Source organism: Portunus trituberculatus, chromosome 35, assembly GCF_017591435.1.
Source record: "Portunus trituberculatus isolate SZX2019 chromosome 35, ASM1759143v1, whole genome shotgun sequence".
Classification (NCBI taxonomy): Eukaryota; Metazoa; Arthropoda; class Malacostraca; order Decapoda; family Portunidae; genus Portunus; species Portunus trituberculatus.
This window is the reverse complement of record NC_059289.1, coordinates 8,284,337-8,307,723: the sequence shown is the minus strand read 5'-3', so window position 1 is coordinate 8,307,723 and position 23,387 is coordinate 8,284,337. Positions and strand designations below refer to the sequence as shown.

General features: G+C 41.9%; 2 protein-coding genes across 3 annotated transcripts; one reads left to right on the top strand and one right to left on the bottom strand.

Annotated features, from left to right (window-relative positions):
• Window positions 1-738: 738 nt before the first annotated feature.
• On the bottom strand, window positions 739-5,244 carry LOC123513198 (annexin A13-like). The gene is made up of 7 exons (XM_045270180.1): window positions 5,088-5,244; window positions 4,529-4,708; window positions 4,143-4,315; window positions 3,430-3,605; window positions 1,723-1,887; window positions 1,382-1,563; window positions 739-1,237 (listed from the first exon to the last, which is right to left on the bottom strand). Exons 1-7 carry the CDS (start codon window positions 5,094-5,096, stop codon window positions 1,178-1,180), a joined length of 945 nt encoding a protein of 314 aa, XP_045126115.1. The 5' UTR covers window positions 5,097-5,244; the 3' UTR covers window positions 739-1,177.
• Window positions 5,245-12,749: 7,505 nt separating this feature from the next.
• LOC123512985 (trehalase-like) lies at window positions 12,750-21,503 on the top strand. Of its 2 annotated transcripts, XM_045269750.1 has the most exons (3): window positions 12,751-12,919; window positions 14,424-16,250; window positions 21,219-21,503. In XM_045269750.1, exons 2-3 carry the CDS (start codon window positions 14,439-14,441, stop codon window positions 21,222-21,224), a joined length of 1,818 nt encoding a protein of 605 aa, XP_045125685.1. In that variant the 5' UTR covers window positions 12,751-12,919; window positions 14,424-14,438; the 3' UTR covers window positions 21,225-21,503. The 2 variants fall into 2 exon arrangements, with proteins under 2 accessions (XP_045125684.1, XP_045125685.1); XM_045269749.1 differs by lacking the exon at window positions 21,219-21,503 and having other exon boundaries at window positions 12,750-12,919; window positions 14,424-20,522.
• Window positions 21,504-23,387: the final 1,884 nt, after the last annotated feature.

The window sequence follows — 23,387 nt, the reverse complement described above, 5'->3', positions numbered from 1 at the left end:
ATAATGATAATAATAATAACAATAATGATGATAATAATAATAATAACAAATATAATAATAATAATGATGATAATAATAAGCTTCAGAATCAACTATCTCTCTCTCTCTCTCTAGCGGTGAGTACTGCTATAGAAGTAGCGATGTGTGTGCGTGTGTTTCACTGTTTGATCTGCCGCAGTCTCTGCCGAGACAGCCAGACGGTACCCTACGGAACGAGCTCAGAGCTCATTATTTCCGATCTTTGGATAGGCCTGAGAACCAGGCACACAACACACACCTGGGACAACAAGGTCACAACTCCTCGATTTACATCCCGTACCTACTCACTGCTAGGTGAACAGGGGCTACACGTGAAAGGAGACACACCCAAATATCTCCACCCGGCCGGGGAATCGAACCCCGGTTCTCTGGCTTGTGAAGACAGCGCTCTAACCACTGAGCTACCGGGCGTGTGTGTGTGTGTGGGTGTGTGTGTGTGAGGATGCATGACGCCTCGAGGGGTATCACAAACTCAGAATGTGATCGTTGTTCTCAGGCCAAACAGACAGGGTGTGAGTGCCACTTAAATCAGTACTCTCTTCACTCGTTTTGGATTTGAGTGACTACTTGGTTATTGGATGCTAGTGGCCCGGAACCTCCGCGCCATGCAACCCTGCAACCCTGTAACCCCGTCCCATAAATTCATAGTAAGATAACGCACTCACTTTGATGTACAAATATCGAGGTGTGTACGTAAACTATTTTTTTCAAATTTATTCTTTTGGTACAGATTATGTAAATTAAATCATTATTAATACATTCTCCTTGGTCTAATGTCATCCGCTGATGTGCTTATATAGAAGTGTATACTTTATAGAATCTGTACACCACACAAGTGGACTAATACAAACATTTTATTTGTATTTGTTGTATTTATCATCATACCAATATATTTATTAACTTATTTTAACAGTGTTACGAATTTTAGAAGAGCATTGCAATAATCTATCTGAAATCAGTTTTCATGATTATGGAGAGATGATTATGGGGAGAGAGAGAGAGAGAGAGAGAGAGAGAGAGAGAGAGAGAGAGAGAGAGAGAGAGAGAGAGAGAGAGAGAGACCTAAGGATTATTGCGTGTGTCTTGCATACACGTGGAAGGAGCAAGGAATGTCCTCTGAGCACTGGACTGTGTTCTCTTAGTAGTTGGGCTTCAGGAGAGTGAGTAGCACCTTCTTGTAATCTCCCGAGGTGTCCCCCTGCAATGAACGAGCAGATGACAAAATATGAAGTAAGAGTTTACTAACTACCTATACTGTATAGTATGTACGTATAGTATGTATAGTATGTACATGACAAAGCAGTCGCTCTTTCTCCTCCTACTGCTATTATTCCTCTCCTACCTTGACGTCGCTCTCGAGAGTCTTGTTGTACATTTTGAAGTATTCCTCCTTGATGTTCAGAAGATCCACCTCCGCGCGAGACACAATCAATCGAATTAGATCCCTGTCCTTGGTTCCAGGCCCAGCCATTGCCTTGTGCAGCGCCGAGGCGAGGTACGCGTGGCGGTTGTTGAGACACTGGACTGCGGGAGAGGAGGACAACGTGAATGGTAAATGAATAAATAGAAATCATAATAACAGGTAGATTAAAGCAACACTAAAATCTGGTACATATCGTGCCTGACATTGCTCTGTGCTTTGTGACAATAAAGTATCAAGACTGCAACACTTGCAACACTTACACAAAGCGTGCATGTTGGTCTTCTCCTCGCCCTTATACACAAGATCGAAAGCCTCGCCCAGGGTCCTCTCCGCCAGCTTGTAATACTCCACGAAGATGCCCTTGAGCTGCTTGAAGGAGAGGCTGGAGAAGGCCTTCACCACCTCATCCTTGTTGACTCCGTGCTCTGAAAAACGGAGGAAAGCAGCAGTCATGAGAATGTGCAGCATCGCGACGCCCACTTCTACCATTCACACATCCCCGACTTTGCTTCCTTCGGTAAGCATGATAAAGCACATCTTGAGTACTGAGATATTTATTTACATATTTTTTTTACTAGTTTATAATAATTACCTTCAATAAACTAGCTTCTAGAATTTAATGAATGCATCGATAATAATCAAATGTTTGATTATTATCGATCTTTGTTAGTTTTTTTTGTCTGTATTGTTTTGCTAGACTTTATCCAGCTTGCATCATTTTGGCTTAAATTTACAGTTGGTGAGGGACATTACGTACATACACACACACACACACACACACACACACACACACACACACACACACACACACACACACACACACACACACACACACACACACACACACACACACACACACACACACACACACACACACACACACACACACACACATATATATATATATATATATATATATATATATATATATATATATATATATATATATATATATATATATATATATATATATATATATATATATATATATATATATATATATATATATATATATATATATATATATATATATATAGAGAGAGAGAGAGAGAGAGAGAGAGAGAGAGAGAGAGAGAGAGAGAGAGAGAGAGAGAGAGATTTTGCCTCTTAACCAATAACTGCAAACATTATTGTGATAGTGTCTATCTATAACTTTTTTCCTCGAAGGCAGTCCGTGATAGACTTCTCAGTTTAAGAACATGCTCTTCATCTACAATTATATTTTTTAACTGCATTATTTCTTTTAGCAGCGCCCAATATGCCCCTATGATAAATCAAAATAGTCTCCTCCTGGGATATCTTTGCCCTTCTGTCATAAATCATGCTGGTTTGCAGGAAGGCCACACGACAGCTTCTCATTCCCGGCCTCTTATCTCGCAGGCTACATGATACCGCCAGGGTTGCCAGGGTGGCAGCTTCCGACAGCATTTGTGATAACTGTAACTGTATGTAACGTGGCATAAATCACGATAACGAGAGAGAGAGAGAGAGAGAGAGAGAGAGAGAGAGAGAGAGAGAGAGAGAGAGAGACAAGAGTTAGGCCTCACATACTCGTTGACAGGTGACAAGTTTAATCTGCCAGCCTACACTTTCCCGGAGTTCAGAAGAAGGCAAGAATGATATTGAAAAATGTCAGTCATATTTAAGGAACTTAATTCACCAAAGAATTTTCGAGGTAGAATACGGAGCGTGGTATTAACTTATTGACTCGTATATAGTGATACATTTTTACCTTATGTAAAGTTAGCCTAAAGCTTTGCCTTTACTTTCAAATATTGAATAGACACACACTTTAGAGGGACAATAATTAAGCAGTATCATGCGCTCTCCCTTAATTCCTTCTAATCAGTGTTCATGATAATTGCTATTTCAGAGATGTGGCATTTCATAAACCTATTTTGCCCACATTGAAAAGCGTTATATAGCATATTCGATCCTTTAAAGTTAATAAATCCTATGTTTCTTACCTCCATGGAAGATCGCCTTGGCCACATTTTTGCTGACCTCTTCACAGAACCCTTCGCTTCGATGTCCAGTCACCGTCGCCACTGCCACGTCCAAGAACACTCCCCCCTTGAGCTCGTCCTTCAGCTCCTCCACCAGGGTGTCATCGTCATAATTCCTGAAGGCGGTTTTGATCGCTCTATGGAAGAAAGTTCAGGAGAAAGGTGAGTGAGTGACATGATCTCACTTTAAGTACAATGGATGTTGATGAAATAGATACAGATAGATAAATAAATGAAATAGCTAGTTGTTGTGAGTGCGAATGAAACGTTTCAATACCTTACCTCGACTACTTGTACAGATTTTAATTGAAGTTACTGAGTCTTCAAGGGTGTAATGGCTTTGCGATAACTCCACACCATGCATACTCTGAATATTAATTTCTGTGGCCTAACAAAGTAATCTTAATGAGAGACTATAGTTTGGGGTTTCGAAAGTTGTTTTTTACGGTTGTGGTGACATATTAACAAGATCTCTACATTATTAATATGAGAAACACTCTTCAGAACCCGGTTGCTCATTTCGTGGGCCTTTGAAAATGTCGTGATACGAGAGCAGAGCGTTTTTTAATATAGACCATTGTAGGATAAAGAGCCTATATGAACCACCGCCTCCACTGTGCACCCTAGTTCTTATTGCTGGCGAAGGCACAGAGGGAGCAGTTTTCGTGGCTCACCTCACTTCTGGAGTGTCGCAGGTGAACAGGATTTGCACTATTGCCTCGCCGTTCTTATGTTCAACAGCATGCTCGAGCTCCTTGGCCAGAAAGTCACTGGTGCGAGTCATCAGAGCCAAGACCACATTTTCAAACTCCCCTGACAGCTCCTTCTTCAGGTCCTTCAGGAGGTCCTGGTGGCGAGAGGTGACGTTGTGAGGAAAGACTTTGATTTCTTCCTCTTTATGGCAAAGTGATTTGTGATGTTCAATGTAGTTTGCACGAGAAAAATGTACGAGTGTAATCTAAATTCTCTCTCTCTCTCTCTCTCTCTCTCTCTCTCTCTCTCTCTCTCTCTCTCTCTCTCTCTCTCATTGTGTGTGTGTGTGTGTGTTCTGGTCCCTCACCCTATCGTGTGTCTTGTGGTACTGCTCGGCAATAACGTGCCGCTGGTTGCAGGAGCAGCCGGTCAGCACCCTGATGATGGCCGCCTCGTCAGTACCCAGCCCCTTCATTGCCTTCCTCAGCGTCTCCACCTCAGCAGCCACCGCCAGCGGCACCCGGGTCCTGATGGTGGGACGGTTCTCCTGGTGGAGAGAGGCGTGAAAGAAGTAATGAAAAAATCGGGTGACAAATGAAACATACACTCGGAGAATTCCTTCCGTCTTGCCGTGACTGTGACAGACGAAGCGCTGTTCTTTTTTTTTTTTTTTTTTTTTGACCAGCACAATGAGATGAAAGATAGACTTGCTTAATGCATTTTGTCTTACTTTTCAGTACAGTTACTTTAAATACTTCAGGTGTACCACTTTCATGTCTTCCTTCTACTGAGAATCTGTCGTGTATTTCATTTATTTATTTATCTATTATTCTTTTATTTGTAGGATCATCAGGAATACGACTGCAGGAAGCATAGTTCAATAGTTGTTGGATTCAAAATACAGATTATATGTATACTTGACTTACTTCACTCATGATTATTGGTTATTGACGACAGCGGCTGAGGACAAGAAGAGCAGTATAGGTACAAGAGCGAGGGTGCAGCGATGAGTGACCAAGTGTTATCGCGTCCCTTCTTTTATCACCCCAATATCACATCAAGGAAAAAAGATAGGCACCAACGCCCATCTGAAATATTACAGTGTGCGATTGGTTGTCGATAGCTTTCTGGCTGGCGATTGGATGCCGGCAGTGACTCAGCGTGATAAAGCTTAACTTCTATAGATGTGACATGATGATGGAGGTGAAGAGGAATGCTGGGAGGCGAGATAAACATTAGAGTGGTCACATCCGTCCCTTATCTAATCGATCTTCGTGCAGTGTAGAGAGGTTTCTCATCTACAATTCTTGTTGTGACACTTCCTGATTTGATTTGTGCTTTATTTTGTCAATAGCTGCTTCTTTATGTTCTATTTCTTTCCTACCTTCCTCCTTATTTGTCAGAACCAATACTTTCCATATCTCCTACAGTTTGGAAGATATTAGGTAACAAATCCAATAATAATGTCACATGCCTCAATTATTATGTTGCATTTTTTAAACTATATGCTTTTGATTGCACACTGGGCGCCATAGCAACACGATTTAATAGTCCTTTGTCTGGGTATTATGGAGATAACATTGGCTCACTAATTCATTTTCCCGATGTCAGAAAGTGCTGAAAAGCTGCCAGATTCGCCAGATAACTTAATTTAACACATTCAACTCGGTATGCTGGAAAAAGTTTTTTACGTCATATAAGTAATAAATTATTAGGAACATCTCTAATCAGCTTCACCAAGCACAGAGAACGTAATATGGCAAAACGAGCCAAAAATGCTTGGTTCATGGTCTCAGTTTTGGGACACTTCATCACCTTGAGTGAATTACATTATTTTCAGTAAGCAAGCACATTTCATTGGTTCAAGTTAATTAATTAGCAATCAAATCCAGAAAATGTGACGAATATCAAATAAACACGATGTTTTGATGCAAAATCCTTGTATGACTTCAGTGAAAGATTGTCCGTTCCGTATGTAAACAACATCAAGCAGGTTTCTACCTGCTCCCCACCGGTTATAGGCAAACAGTTCAGGGTCTGGATGCGATGCTGACGGTCCTTTGCACCAATCTATGAAGTGCTTTGAGCAGATAGCATGGTCCTTGGTAGCTCTCCACGTCGGGCCTCGTTTACATCGTGTCTCCCATAATCTTCGACGCGCGTCTTTCTTCCTGGGAAACACAGTCCATCCTTTCACGCCTTGGTTTTTCTTTTTTTATATAGAATTGCAGTCAGCTACAGCACATGTATAAACCGGCATTCTGTTCCAGCTAAGAACACTCCACACTAGGGTGACCAAATTTCTGAGACAAATTCCGGGGGACATTTTCAGTTCAGGGAGGTAAAAACATGGTGTTTTTGCACTGGAAAAACTAAAACGGGGACACTATTCGTACTATTTCTAAACCAGCAATCAAAAGTTTCTTTCGCCTTATTTACCCAAGTTGCTAAGAAAAAAAAATCTCTACCTGAGATCATGAACACCCATAAGCTGTTAAAATGTGTCCGCTATACACTTCACCGCCTTCACGGAAACTGTAAGGCCTTCTCCTTATTCTTGACATTCTAAAAGAGTAATTATAAAAGGACATAATTATCATAATCAAAAGGAGTAGTTTTTAACGCATCAAGTGATCTTTCAGTTACAGAAAACCGGGGACAGCAGTAGCCAGGGACAGGTCATTGAAACCGGGGACGTCACCCTACTCCACACGAGCTTCCAAACACCCGCGGGCCGCGGGGTTGTTTTGGTGTTTTGAGAGGACTCGGTGTTCCCGAGTTCAGTTAGTCTTTTCGGTTTGATATACCTTCGGCCGCAAAAATGTTGCTCTACCAAGATTATTACAGAATGTATTCCTTTGTAATATTTAGAGGAGAAACAGTGCTCTCTGTTAAACTATATGAAAAAATGTTTCAAACCAATGTCCCCAGGTCGGACTGCCCTTCTGCTGTCGACCTTGGGTGTCTTGACACTTCATCTAATACTTTCACTATCAATTTCTGCAACATTCGTGGCCTTCGTTCTAATTTTTAATCTGTGGAACACCACCTCTCCTCTACTAAACCTCATCTTCTCTTCCTAACCGAAACACAGTTGTCTGTGACTACTGACAGCAGCCCCTTTTCTGTTCCCTCCTACTTGCTCTATCCTCATTTTCAATCCAAAGCTGGATGTTGCGCATACGTGCGTAACGACACCACTTGCTCTCGTGCCCACAATCTTGAATCTTCAGAATTTTCTACCATCTGGCTAAGACTTCAATGTCACTCTCTAACTAAATTCATCTGTGCTGTATACCTCTCACCTAATTCCTCTGACTATGTAAAATTCTTTGACTATTTGACTTCCAAGGTGGAGCACATCTTATCTCACTTTCCTTTTGCTGAGATCTCCATTTTAGGGATTTCAATGTTCACCACCAGCTTTGGCTTTCATCTTCTTTCACTGACCAACCTGGTGAACAAACCTTCAACTTTGCTATCCTTCATGACCTAGAGCAGCTAGTGCAGTTCCCTACCCGTATTCCTGACCGCCTTGGAGACACGCCCAACATTCTTGATCTTTTCCTAACCTCCAACCCTTCTGCTTACTCTGTTAAACTTTCCTCTCCGTTGGGCTCCTCCGACCACAATCTAATTTCCGTTACCAGTTCTATCACTCCAGTGCAGCCTCAGGACCCGCCTAAGCGGAGGTGCTTCTGGCATTTTAACTCTGCTAAGTGGGAGGAACTAAGGCAGTACTATTCTGATTTCCTTGGGATGATTATTGTTTTCATGTCAGAGATCCTTCTCTTTGTGCCGAGCGCATAACAGAGGTGATTATCTCTGGCATGGAGCTATACATTCCTCATACTTTCTCTAACCCTAAAGCTAAAAAGCCTTGGTTTAACTCTGCTTGTTCTCGTGCTGTCAATGATAGAGAGGCGGCTCACAAACGGTTCCGTAGCCATCCAACTGCTGAAACTCATGCCCTATATATTTCTGCCCGTAATCATGCCAAATCTATTCTCCAACTTACTAAAAACTCTTTCATCAATAGAAAATGTCAAAGTCTTTCCAATTCTAACTCCTCTCGAGATTTCTGGCATCTAGCCAATAATATCTCTAACAACTTTACTTCTTCGTCTTTCCCTCCTTTACTTCATCCAGATGGCTCTACAGCTGTCTCTTCTTTTCTAAAGCTGAACTCTTCGCTCAAACCTTTGCTACCAACTCAACTTTGGATGATTCTGGGCATATTCCTCCTACTCCTCCACCCTCTGACTACTTCATCCCTAAAATTAAAATTCTTTATAAAGACGTTTTCCTGGCCCTCTCTGGCCTTGATTCTCGGAAGGCTTACGGTCCGGATGGAGTCCCTCCTGTTGTTCTCAAAAACTGTGCTTCCGAACTCGCTCACTGCCTGGTCAAACTCTTTCATCTGTGTCTCTACTTCTATTTATCCTTCTTGCTGGAAGTTTGCTCACATTCAACCTGTCCCTAAAAAAGGTGACCACTCCAATCCTTCTAACTACCGCCCTATAGCTTTGATTTCCTGCCTTTCTAAAGCCTTTGAGTCTATCCTTAATAGGAAGATAATGAGGCATCTATCAGCTCACAACCTTCTCTCTGATTGCCAGTATGGTTTCCGTAAAGGCAGATCTACTGGTGATCTTCTTACTTTCCTAACTGAATCTTGGTCATCCTCTTTAGGGACTTCGGTGAAACCTTTGCTGTCGGCCTTGACATATCGAAAGCCTTCGATAGAGTCTGGCACAAATCTTTAATTTCTAAACTACCCTCCTACGGATTCTATCCTTCTCTCTGTACCTTCATCTCCAGTTTCCTTTCCGATCGTTCTATTGCTGCTGTAGTAGACGGTCACTGTTCTTCCCTAAAACTATCAACAGTGGTGTTCCACAGGGTTCTGTCCTATCACCCACTCTCTTTCTATTATTCATCAATGATCTCCTAAATCTGACTCAATGCCCTATCCACTCCTATGCTGATGATACCACCTGCATTATTCAACAGCGTTCAACAGACGCCCAACCCAACAACAATTAAATGACTCAAGGCGAGATGCTATAGGACGCCTAACTTCTGATCTTTCACTTGTTTCTGATTGGGGCAGAGAAAACCTGGTTTTGTTCAATGCCTCAAAACTCAATTTCTACAACTATCTACTCGACATAACCTTCCAGACAACTATCCTCTCTTCTTCAATAACACTCAACTTCCCTCTCCTCTACATTAAACACACTCGGTCTATCCTTCACTAAAAATCTAAACTGGAAATTTCACATCTCTACTCTTGCTAAATCAGCTTCCAAGAAGTTAGGTGTCCTATGGCGTCTTCGTCCATTTTCTCTCCCTCCCAGCTGCTTGCTCTGTACAAGGGCCTTATCCGCCCGTGTATGGAGTATGGCTCTCATGTCTGGGGGATCCACACACAGCTTTACTAAACAAGGTGGAATCTAAAGCTTTTCGTCTTATCAACTCTTCTCCTCTAACTGACTGTCTTGATTCTTTAAGTCACCGCCGCAATGTTGCATCTTTATCTGTCTTCTACCGCTGTTTTCATGCTGTCTGCTCTTCTGAACTTGCTAACTGCATGCCTTCCCCTCCTGCGGCCTCGCTGCACAAGACTCTCTACTTCTTCTCATCCCTATTCTGTCCATCTCTATGTAGTTGAGACTAGTAAAAAATGCGAGAGCATTGAAACCGCGACTGTGAGTATTAAGCTTATAATAACAGTTTTGTAGAGTGTGTATTACCAGATCATATGGATAATGTTAGGATAAACACTTTGAATTAATGTTTTGCAGTACAAAGACTCAACACCAAGATTTATTACGATATGAATTTTAGAATGTGTCTCTTGCGAGCTGGCTGGCTGTATACCGAGTCGCGTATTAAAACAGCCAGCGATCAATGACAATCCAAGATATCCGACGTCGGGAAATACTATTTAACAGGCTGCAGTGGAAATATACATATAATGAGTTTGAAGAGTGTTCGCATGACTAATGATACAACAAGGCTTCTGCACCATTAGTGGGACAAAAAGCCATGAAACACAAACTAGTCACCTCTCAGACCTTTGAAAACCGTTTTTATGAGAACTTCGGAATTCTTATCTTGTTTTGGGTAAATGCGTGGGATTGGTGTGAAGTAAATAATATTCCTTTGATGTAAATATACGCAACAGACACGAGAAAATCAATGCACATGCAAAACGTTACGAGCGCAAGCTGAAAATTGCACGAGACCTTGAAACTTCTAAAAATAGGAGTCAAGTTATACAACAGACAAAGGTATTTTTAGTCTCCCACCAAAACGTAGTATTTAATTTTTCATAAATGTGGTCAGTAGGGAATGTGTGTCTTCCCTTTCTCCATAATGGCTGCGTACAAGGTAGCAATGGTATGGTAGGTATAGTTCTTGGCTCCGTCCTCATCTTCCATGCTCATTCATCGTTTAGCGGCTGTCGTGGCACCATCTTCGTTTCCGTCAAACACACACACACACACACACACACACACACACACACACACACACACACACACACACATCTTATTAATGCAGCTACGACAACACCAACGTATCCGACGTCAAAATTCAGAGGATTATGAGGTAGAGGAATTAATATAACTCTTGTTACATACTTCTGCATATGCATGACAGGACCAATGAAAAGGACTCTCCAAGCAATTCTAGTTGTTAGTGACACAAAATCGTAGTTAAACGACCACCAGCATTATGAAACCACCGTTGGAAACCCTAATAACTCACCAACTTTCACAACAGTCTCTTTAGATATACTCGAGACACATGATGGTACCTACTCTGATTTGCATTATATATTAGAGATGAGTCAGCCAATTACAGTTAAGTATAATGGAGCGAACGACCAATACCGTCCCACAAGTGTTGGGAGGAATGTTAAATCAAGTGAATGAATCTTTATCGTCTGAATATACATATAATTTTCTCGCGTCTTTAGGTTACCATTTAGCAATATTGGGGAATGGAGATGCCATGTACCGGTACAGTGACAAGTGACCAGAGTATTGTTGCTAGTCCAATTGAGCTTTACTGTCACCAGATTGATTGTCTGACATAAATATCAGCAAACATAAGCATATTATTTTAAAAGGCATGAACTGAACGTAAATATTAAATTAGAAGTCTGCATTCTCTCTCTCTCTCTCTCTCTCTCTCTGTATCCATATAAACAAAATTGACTAATTAGGAGAAAGAAGTAATTTAGCAGTAATATTAACACTTTCGTTGCTAACCTTCATTTTAAGAATTTTATCCCTAGTTTCTCTGCGTCTCCATGCAAACCATCTGTGTGTGCTAAGAAAGGGTAAATTAGCTTCCTCACACACACACACACACACACACACACACACACACACACACACACACTATTTTAAATGAAAGACTGTATGCGACCTGACTGTCGTCATGATATGATAATAGTTGAGTGTGTGCAGCGTGATAAATGTCTTGAATTGTTATGACACTGGAAATCACTTGTTTGGTTTTATAAGACTCATATTAATTTATCAGCAGGTAGTTGAAAAACCTGTAAGATATTATGGAGACATTTTTAAATATCTACCATACGCATTACAACTGTTTATTTATTTATATATCAATCTTATTGCTTAAGATGCAAGATTAGAACAGTCACATGATCGAGTGAGAGGAATGTTAGTTTTCATTGACTATCGTAGCAGTACTACTCACTAGTGTAAATGTAATAATTATCATATCTCAGGATAAGCAAATGACGCGAGAATGTATGTACATTACCTACATAATATGTGTTCCCCTACGTTTGTGTGTGTGTGTGTGTGTGTGTAATTCACCTCGGTCGCCTGGTGTGTGTGTGTGTGTGTGTGAGAGAGAGAGAGAGAGAGAGAGAGAGAGAGAGAATGGATGTGTGTGTGTGTGTTTGGGCCGGATGGATGGAGGTAACGGGGTCAGTTCAAGGAGGGGTATGAGAAATATTGAAACAAGATGAAAGTGGGGATGGTTAGGGAACGTATAAGTTAAACAGCCTCGTAGGAATTTGAAGGTCTCATTCCATGTAAACCAATCAATATGATGAGCCGCGTTGAGCCAAGCCAAAACAATTGTACATGGACAGACCATTTGAAGGGGGACCATTGAACGTCTTTTATTGTGGAAGTGTAACTGATACAAGCAGAGTAACCAGCTTGTAACGGTATCAGCAGAAATGGCCATCATTGGAGAGAAGGATAGCATAGGATGTTAGAAAAAAAAAAAGTAAGATCAGCACAATACTAGGACTATACGGCCCATGGGGATAAAGGTGAATAAAATTATTGATTGATTGATACATTTATTGTTGAATCAATAAATAGATACAACAAAGGAGGAGGATGGACCTTGCCACCCACCCTCTGGGCAAGACAAAGATTAAATGATCAAAATATAAGTCCGAAATATAGTAAAAGCTTTTAACACAGAGTTGGGGAAAAATGATTGAGGAAGCACATTTATAATGAAAAAGGATCAGTTCAAGAAATGGACGTCATAAAAAGCATGAGGAAGTTACACTGGTCACAAGAAGAAGAAGAGTGTTGTTCCCCGCCAGCCATCCAGCGAGGCAGTGAGGCAGGTGAGATGGTCGGCACAGCTGATGAGTGAACGGCCACCCTGGGCCATCCCCAGCACTACCGCCGCCACCGCCTCCTCCACCTCCACCGCAGCCAGGTGTCTCAGAAGAGAGCTACATCCTAAGGTAATGCATGAGTAATTATTCTTTCGACACAAATGAATTGATTATCATGTTGGCGGAAAGCATAAGTAGTGAGGATAGGTATGTAAGCTGTATAATGGTCAATGAAGTCGTGTATGTTTCTTATCAAATTCAGTTGATTTTGTCGATAAAGCTTTGAGTAAGTGATAACTAGAGGTGATTTTGATATCAAGCTTATTACGGCACCTTTAGATTAGATAGGTATAAGGTATAGTGGTCTTGTTTGAGATAACTCTTGTTTGCTTAGAGTAGTATTGTCTTTGTTTATTGCGTGTTACGGATCGGTGACAGTGTCCCTACCTTCTTGATGATTACATCGGTTACTTAAATCCCACTGATACCATCTCTTATTTATATAAATATATGTGTGTGTTTTTAGATATTCTTTTATCGACCCTTTCCAGCACCAACAAACTTGGAGACCATGGTAGAGTGGGGTTTTGGGTGGAGAATGCAAAAATGATTGAAATTTGGCCTTTGAGTATGTGAAAACATTCTTTTCGAGTAAGTTTGTTGCTGGGGGAGAAAATATGACAAGATATTCTCCCAAACCTAAGCTAACTTAATGGGAGTACTTCCATCTTTGACCTCCCTAGCTTAACATAACCATGGACCACAGAGAAGAACGCTACCTTTACTAAAGTATTGCTTGCATAACCTAATGGGAGGGCCATGTCCCCTTCACTTCACAAGGGAGGCGGTGGCGCAATGGATAAGGTGGTGAGTGTGGGATTGGGCAGACGTCCACATGTAGGTTTGAATTCCACCACATACCGCCTTGAAACTGTGCTATTTGTTGAGTGGTTTAAAGTTACCTACATATCATCTTGATACCCAGGTTCTAGGTGGTTACACCGAAGATGCACTTGGGTGCTGATATGGGCCCTAATATAGGTACCACTATAAGTAAAATTGCCTGTGCCACTAGTGGGTGGAAGCTGAACACCACTTCCTATACATATTCTTCAAATATACCTACAGGTGCTATAGGCCATACTTTCACTAACTTAATTTGGTTTAACCTGACCTAATGGATAAATCCTCCTAGCACTGGGGTAGAAGTAAAAATCTAGTTAAATTACCAAACTATCAAAATATATGATGGTTTTTTAAATACTCATTGAGTTATAAAGGAATTGAGGCAGCAGGTGTTTAGTCTGAGTGGTTTGGACTGGAAGGGTTGTACAGGGAAGTTATATCTTGAAGAAAGACATAAGAGTGCTTGTTTAGGTCTTCAATAGCCATAAAGGGTGGTTGTAACCAACAAGGCCAGTGCCTCCTCCTCATTAGTCTTAAATATCATGAATAGCTAATCTGTGTTGTGCAGTTATTGTGGTCAGTGTTATGTGTCACTGTTCTGATTGGCTGCCTCTCTCTCCCTCCATTGGAGATATGAAATATGAGATAGTGTTTGGAAAGCTAGTTAGAAAGTGAGAGAAGATAGGTGGTGTTAGACAAGTTATGTAGTGATATGATTTTCTTGCAGGATTGAAAGAGATGGATGAAGAACTGCAGTCCAAGGATGAAGTACTACCATGCTAGAGTGTTTCTGTGGTGGTTCTTGATGATGGGAGCTGGCTGCTTTGGAGGGACTGGGCATTTGGCCAGCCCTGACCTCAATGTTGTAAGTGTGGGAGGCACGGCTGTGGAAAACTGTGAGATATTCTGTAATACTAAGATCCTTCATTATGTGCAGCGGGCAAGAGTTCTTAACGATAGTAAGGTCTTTGTTGATCTGAAGCTTAAGGGATCACCAGAAGAGGTTGAGAGCCGATTTTTTGCACTTCTGAAGAGGACCAGTAATGATCCAAAGAAGGAAGATGTAGAAAAGTTTCTCGCTGAAAATTTTGATCCCATAGATTCGGAATTTGAGGCGTGGACCCCAAGTGACTGGAAGTCAGAGCCAAGCTTCATCCACACTATTTATGACCAGTCCCTGAGAAAGTGGGCCCAAAGCGTGAATGGAATCTGGAAGTCTTTGGGCCGCAAGGTGTCCACTGATGTGAGGGATAATGCCAGCCAGTACTCACAGATTTATGTGCCCAAGCCCTTTGTTGTCCCAGGCGGAAGATTTACTGAACTATACTACTGGGATTCCTACTGGATTGTGGAGGGGTTGCTGCTGTCAGAGATGGTAGAAACAGCCAAAGGAATGATTGAGAACTTCCTGTACCTGGTTAGCAAGTATGGTTATGTGCCTAATGGCACGAGAAAGTACTACCTTGGGAGGTCGCAGCCTCCTTTTTTGATTCCTATGATGGACCTGTACTGGAAGAGAACCAGAGACATAAAATTCTTGAAGGAATCACTTGGTATACTGGAAAAGGAATACAGCTTCTGGCAGGAGAATCGCTCTGTTACAGTCACAATGGATGACCGAGCTTATAGACTCTACCAGTACCGTGTCAACACCACCTTTGCCCGGCCAGAGTCATACGTCGAAGATGAAGAACTCGCCAAGGGCACTTCTGACAAAGAGAAGCTCAGAATATACTCTGGCCTGAAATCAGCAGCTGAGAGTGGGTGGGACTTTTCCTCCCGTTGGTTCCTGGCCAATGGGAAACGTAGCAAAAACCTCCAAGATATCAACCCAATGATAATTGCTCCAGTATGCCTCAACAGCCTCATGGGCCTCAATGCACGGCTACTCTCTGAGTTTCACGAGGTGCTCGGCAATGAAGTGCAGCGCGACATGTATCGCAAACACGCCGATGAGAGCAACATTACTATGAGCCGTGTGTTCTGGAGTGACCGTGACGGGATTTGGCTGGACTTCAACCTGGAGGCCGGTGAACTCATCCCAGGGTTCTATCCGTCCAACCTCATGCCTCTGTGGACCGAGTCTTATGGCAAGGAGAGGTCGCCTGAGTTTGTCATTGAGCAGGCCATTGCATACCTTGAGCGGCACAACATCACCGCATATCCTGGCGGCATCCCAACCTCCCTGATAAGTACTGGGCAGCAGTGGGACCTGCCACTGGGCTGGGCACCGCTGCAGTATATGGTGGTGCTGGGACTGGAGAAGGCTGGGAAATATAACACAGAGGCAACTGACCTGGCCCTGGCTATTGCTAAACAGTGGGTGCTCAACGTTTACCAATCGTATCATAACTTGACGCCCCACGCCATACTGGAGAAGTACAATGTGGTGGATGTTGAAGGAGGTGCATCTCATGCCGGAGAGTACAAGACACAGGAGGGCTTCGGATGGACCAATGCCGTGATCCTTAAGTTCCTGAGCATGTACGGCCACCAGATCAGGACGCGGGATGTGTACGACCCTGTTCCACTCTCTCTGGGACTCCTGCTGATGGTAGTGTGTGCTGTATCTGTCATGAGCTATGTTCGTCGGGTGCACACCTGTGGAAAGCTTTTACGGGATATTGAGAGTCCCTCCTAAGAGCAGCAGGCCAGAGCATTGCACAGGCTGCCTCTTTACTATGCTTGTGCTTCCACTGTATTTAGTAGCTACTTATTTTTTTCTTCTACACGTTCAGTTTTGTGTTGCTGTAGCAGGTTGCCATTGAATTTTGGTAGAAATGACATTTGCAAGTATGTTTATGTTCAAAAGTGTGTTGCTTTATCTGTTCTTTTGTAACAATCCATTTGTTTCGTTACAATGTTCATGTTTTGTCCTGTTATTTATCATTATAGTATTTATTACTTATTGATATTATCAGGAGCCATTTTAAGTATGATGCTTGTGTACATTTTAAAGAATCCTGCTGTTTTATTTATATTGATAGATTCAGTCTTAGTTATTCATATGTGCATGGAATGTCTTCTCTCTGTGATTTGATTTTGGTCCTCTTGGTCTTGGTCATGTTTCATTAGCAATGCATGGTAGTGATCTGCATTGCACCAGCCTGCTGACTGTGCTGTGCTTTGGCAGCAGTGAGGTGACTCATAAATATGCTGTTCATCAGCCAGTAAATACAGCACATAATAGTGAGGATAGATACTGAGGTGGTAATGTTTACTACCATCACTGGTTGTCACTGTACCGTCTTACCATTCCACTTCCCGTATCTGGTGAGCTGCCTGACTGTACACCCTTAGAGATACTGTGTGATAGGGCATAGTGAGCCTCCCTCACTGTGAAGGAAGTGTTTTCTGTTCACCTGCACACTTTCTTCCTAGACTTCTTCAGTTTGGAATGTTTTGTTAAAAGATTAGGAAGCTCCCTCATGCTTGAAGGTAACCATTCAGTACAAGGCACACAGAGGCTTAGCCCTGCTGACTCTCTGCTGTACTTCCGTCCACACTGTCCAGTTACTTGTCAATGCACACTATGTACAGTTAGCTACATTCCTCAAAACTGCAAATAGACATAATATAAAGCCTTAGACTAGTACAAATGCTAAAACAAAGAGTATAATATATATTGATTACATATAGATTTATATATTCCAGCCTGATATAGAGATAGTATGTAGTGTAAGTTTAAATGTTATGGTGATCATTAATGGTTGATAAGTTGTTTATACATATCTTGTTAGTTGTATGAACCATGTGGAAAACATCTCGTTAGTGGAAAACACCAGTAGAGTTAGGTAATATATTTACATTTACATAATAGTATGTTGATTCTATTGCAAGTTTCTGGACTACCTCAGCTGGTTTAGTCTATTGCTTCTGGCTTGTCATAATTCCTCATCACTTCTTTCCCTTTTTCACTTCCATTTCTCGGCTCTTTTAGATTTGCTTGGTAGTTGATATCTTTCATTGACATCACATTCTATCTTGATTGGCTAAAATCCTACTGATATAATCCAACTTATACCTTACAGGGTGCCAGAGAGTCATCAATAGGTTTGGTGCTGTCATTTTGTAGTTAATTGAATTTTACAGGCTTATACGTAATGGTGTATCGACTCAGCACGTGTATTTTTTTTCTCACTTTTTTTCCACATTGCACAAAATATGTTGAAGACTTACTTTGGCTATTGTAGTAGAGACACTTAAAAATCTCAGGTAATGAAAGATAGTTTGGTTCAAAGGTGATGATACTAAGTAGTACACTTCTTGCCAGGACAAGGAATGGAACAGTGAAAGCTGCTGCCTTGTAGATGTTGTATTCAGGCTTGTGTTTAAAGACATTAGTTAGCTAGTGGCTTGAGGGAAGTTTGTTAGAAGTTTCCATTTATCACAAAGAAGGGTGTAAGTTGTGAGTTGTTTGTTGTGATATCTAGAACTAAGGTACATATCCTGAGGTACTTAAGGGATTAGGTCAAAGGTTAAAGATTTACAGATGAGTGGCATTAAAGGAGATAATTTTAATGTGATGGTTGTAAGGCTAAGGGGAGATCATGAATGGGATGGATGGACAGTGAGAAGAGAGCCTTGGGTAAGTGATGTAAAGCTTGAAGTGAGCTTAGCTTGGATCTGGCTTGATCAGGTGGGCAAGTTCAGATGATGAGTCTGTCACTGGAGGAGGAATAAACTATCTCATCTGTCACTTCCTTCCCCATGTGTAGTACAGCTGAACCTTGTGCATTGTGATGGCAAGGACTGCTTGTTGTTGAGGCATAGACTGATGTATGAGAGAGTGCTTGTGAATACAGTTGTGGTTGTGGTTGTTAATGTGTATGATGGTATCATGAGCTGGCAACTCCCCCCTGGGAATTAATGTTAGCCTGGTGTGTGGAGGAATAGGATGGACAAGATGCTGGGTGGGCTCTTGATACGAAGATTTGGGACGAGTTTAAAAAGCTGTTGTGATTTGTTGATAATGTTGTTGGAAATTAGTTAGGCTGTAAACTCAAGACTGCTTGCCTGAGTCTGGTTAACAGTTTGAGTTGCATAATCAAATTGACGTGTTAGATTTTTATGTTGAATTTAAAGTACTATTATAATTGCCATATTTATAATGTTCCCACATGAATGAAATAGTGCTTCCATTATGAGCCATCTAGTTGTCACCATGATCACTGTATTGAAAGGCCCTGTATGTGCTTGTATGTTAGCTGTGTTCACCCAGTGCTGGCTTCCAAGACTGCACATGGTCTCCGACATTCGCTGTGCTTGCCACAAGTGAACCTTTTTGGTGATGACTTTTATAGCTTATATCTTTATCATAAACAGCACATAATAGGAATTGCAATTAATGTAATTATGATTTTCATATGTAGCGATTGATGGTGGTGATGAACTCTAATCTGTAGGTTAGTTTGGATGTACAAAAGCTTTATTGAAACAGATAACAAAGATAATTTTCAAGATCTGTTTCCGAAATCATTTTGAGAAATGGAAGTAAGAAGTCCATATGCAGGATGAAAATTAAATGGGTGCAAGTAATGTTAAATATTTCATGTAACCAACATGTTGAGCAATGAATTAAATGTGATGCTGGTGATGAATGATCTGCAAGTTTATGTGATGTTGTATGTGTTCATAGTGTGTTGGTGAACTGGTCTGATACATTCCCAGAATCAAGGCACAACTAATGTACTACCAAACTGTAACCATGAAAAGTGAATAGGGCAACAAACTTCATATCTCTGCTGTCCAGATGTGTTTGTGTGCCTGTACGTGTGTGTATGCCTGTGCATGCACATGTTTGCGTGTGCATGCGTGTATGCAGGGACTGTATTGGCACCAAGGTCCATATTTTGCAACACTTGTCTCCCACACCTCTGCTTCATTTAAAAAGCTTTAGTTTTAAGTGACATCTTTATGGTTCTAGCAACAGATTAACAAGATTTCTATGGTATTAACAGGAAAAAATAAACACTCTTGAGAACCTGGCTCATCATCTTTGTGTTCTTTGAAAACAGATGTAATGTGAGAGCAAAATGTTTCAGAATATGGCTCAAAGAATGGCACTAAATCTTATGACAAAGGAAACGGTTGACATTGGTATGATCTCATCCATGAAAATTAGTGCAGTGCCTTGCTGTCCATCCATTCCTCATTAAGAAATATTTATATCATGTAGCTTGATGTAAAGTTTGGCTGTACATGTATTAGATTTGTGGGAAAGAAAGGAACTTGTAACTTCAGACATTCACCATGAGTTCTTGCCAGTCAGTAGTGTATGGTCATGTGCTGAAGCTGAGTAACACACCACACTCCTTTCCTGTGTATTGAGCCTTCCATCAGTCTTCAGGTTGATGTGCTAACAATGCATCAGCAGCAGGTGTTATGAGGAGGAATCAAGAGGGGGAACACTTGATACTGCGGGAGTGTGTGTGGGGCGTTACTCTTCTCTCAGCCATGGTTGTGCCTTTGTTATAAATCTTGTATGCCAGTTATTTGTTCATTGTATCTTTAAAGAGTCTGCCCATTGCCTTGTTCCTGTTATTTATTTATTTAAAGAATATAGAGTGCATGATAAGAATTTAAGTAGAATGTAGCTGGTTTTTCCTGACAACATTCATATCTATTTCTTGGTGGAGGTGGAAGATATTACATATTTGAATTTGAAAGAATGAATTGGGCAGTACATTTGTTTAAGGTAGAATTGTTTGATAATGTTCAAATGTGAAGAGTCCAAATTTAGGTGGTAGTTTGCAGCATCTGTAGTATACATTTTTGTTATATATTATACTTGCCATTTATATTTTTAAAATTTTTGTTTTTCTTCCTTATGAAGTTTTTTTTCTCCTGGTCTTTATTGAAGTGAATGAGGTGTCTCATGAAGTTGCTGACTCAATGTTGTATATGTGCATGGCATCCCAGGAATGAAAGATGCAGCTCCCTCTGTACTATAATATATAACATTAATACATTGAGCCTCAACCTCAAGTCCACTCAGGTAGAACCCTTACCAATGGATTCAATAACTGAACCTTTATGTATGTGTGCTGGCATGTACACACAATCCACATTACTCCATCAACACAACAAAAACAACACTTACTGAAATGACCAGTAGTGACCTTGACTCCCACTTGTAAGTATGTAGGACTGGTGTTCAATTTAGTGTAACCCTACAGACCTTGGATGAAATGACAGCCTTTCAAAGCAACCTAGAGCAACAGTAGTGCCCATCTTGCCTGTAGATGCAATACTGCCTATGTTAACCTCATTATTACTGGGAACATAACAGGTCCTTTTGTCCAATTTTCCCTTGTGAAAGGAAACTTCTTGCCACTTCTTAAGTATGTGTGCATATATGTCTAGACATGTAAGTGTATGCGTAAAAAATAGAGTTATTAAGCTAATATGTGTTATAGCGTCACTGAAGTTTAATATTGAAATATGGATCTTTAATAATAATGATAGACAATGCCAGGACTTACACACTAACATCTCTCTCTTTTTTATGCACGCTGCAAAGGACTGAAACACGAAGCGGTGAGAAAGATAAGTATAGGGCGATACCCGGTCATTATGAACAGTGTCTGTGAAAACGGTGCACGTGAAAGAAATGTGGATGTAGGACTCAGGAACGCCTTAGTTATCCATGAAATCCAAGCCAGTGGCTTTCTGCGGTCACAAGGCCAGAAGGAAAACGGCTGATGAGTCTGCAACAATAGTAGTTGCAGTGTACAGGTTGGGGGGCGTAATATCTGTGGCAGTTCCAACAGGGCAGACGGGATCACAAGCAGTATCACGTTGCCAGTGCCATGGCCTTCACATTGGGGCTCCTCCGTCGGCGATGTCGCCTGTGGGGCAGGAAGCGTGGGCTGGCAGTGTTGATGGTGGCAATGGTGGGCACTGCACTGGCTGCCACATACCTGCGGCACCTGGCTCAGCAGCGGGGCGTCAAGGAGCAGCCTCCATGCACCGTCACGCAGGAGCAGCGGCGAGGACTGTACTTGCTGCTGGCCGCTGTTTCTGCGCTTCTCACACGCCTCTCCATTACTCACTTCCTCTGTTTCGATTCGCTCTGGGGCGCGGTGCATGAGTCCGGACCGCTTCCCTGGGACCCGCACGCCCACCTGTGTGCCCTCAACGAGAAGGTGTCCCGCCATGAAGAGGCAGAGTTGTTGCGGGCATTTCGACGCCGTGGCCTGGCGCTGGAGTACAGCTCGGCTGAGGGCCAGTACACCATCAGGAATTCCTCATCCGCCTTGGGCATTTTCGAGGCGCCCACTGTGCGAGTGGTACTGTTTGAGGAGGACGAGAGGGTGCAAATGTTACGACGTGTTGGGTGGCGTCGTAGGCTGCTACCTCCAGATTGTGATGCTCACCCCAGCCTGCAGTGCTTCCCGCCCAACCTAGCGGCCTCACCCTTGCCCATCAGACCCTTTGGTCCCCTCAGCCTTCCCGCTCCAAGGGAAGATATAGACTTACTCAAGTTCCATTACCCTGAAACGTGGTGGCGGCCGCTGCAGCCCCACTGCTGAGCGCCAAGGGCGATAGTAGCAAAATTAACACTGTTCGCTGGCGAGTAGCGAGTGAGTGAGTGATGTGGTGAAGCCTGTTGAAATGCTGCGTGTAACACTAGTGTGGTAAGAATAATTTTAGACACAGTTTACACCAAAGAGGAATGGAACATCGAACGTTATCATCTAAGGATTCTAAATTGTACTAATTTACCTGTTATCTAGCTAATTAGACTCATACGAGGTGCTGGTGATGCGAGTGCGAAATTAAAAACAAGTAGGCGTGTCATTTAAATGTAAATTTGGACAGTTACCGTATGATAATATTCACGTAGGAAACAAGATCAGCTGGCTCTACCTACAGTAAAAGTCTCTCGGGTAACAATAAGACGGACTCCAGATGAAGTTCTATTTTGATATTGCTGGGATAACGCAAATTACTTGAGTTTTGTAACTTTCTCTTTGCACATTGCACTTAAAGACGATTCTCTCCGTTCAAATTAGCCCAAGATTGTTAGCAAAAGCAAAATTTTGTTTTATGGAAGTGGAAAAATGCTAGAAGGGTTTGATTTCTGTTGTACTTTAATGTAAGCACTAGGCAGCTCACTTATAGCATGGTATTACTATTAGACATTCATTGTAAGTTCCTGTTTGGCTCGTACGAAGTTAAAGCACTTAAATGTATTGAAGAGAGACGGGAGGTCTCCTGTAGATATTAAGTGACGAACGCATGAGAACATGAAAATCTAACTATCCTTAGGGGCACTTGCTTCCTAATATGACAGCGTTATTTGGCGCGATGTAATAATCTACTTGAAACAGTGACGGCATTTGCAACATTTTGGTGTCATCCTTTTGATAGGATCACCTTACACTATCATTTCTTGCATCATATTACAGGTGCCTGCTTGTATGCTTTAGTGTCGTTGTGATCTCATGCACACTCCGGCATTTAATCCTCTCATTAAAACACGTAGGTATTCTTTTGTACGTGACAGGCGATGCAGTGAATAATTTGGTGTCCGAGGTAATGCCACTGGTGTCTTTTTGGGAATATCGGTCAACACGTTTAGGGAGGCGGCGGCGTAGTGGATATAAGGTGGTGAGCGTGAATTGGGCAGACGTCCACGCGTAGGTTCGAATCCCACCAAGTACGGCCTTGAAACTGTGCCATTGTT

Coding starts and splice junctions, on each gene's coding strand:
- LOC123513198 (XM_045270180.1), bottom strand. Junction 4,316..4,528: donor ACCACAAGACACACGATAGG/GTGAGGGACCAG, acceptor TCTCGCCACCAG/GACCTCCTGAAGGACCTGAA. Junction 1,238..1,381: donor CTCTCGAGAGCGACGTCAAG/GTAGGAGAGGAA, acceptor CGTTCATTGCAG/GGGGACACCTCGGGAGATTA.
- LOC123512985 (XM_045269749.1), top strand. CDS start 14,439: ATGAAGAACTGCAGTCCAAGGATGAAGTACTACCATGCTAGAGTGTTT.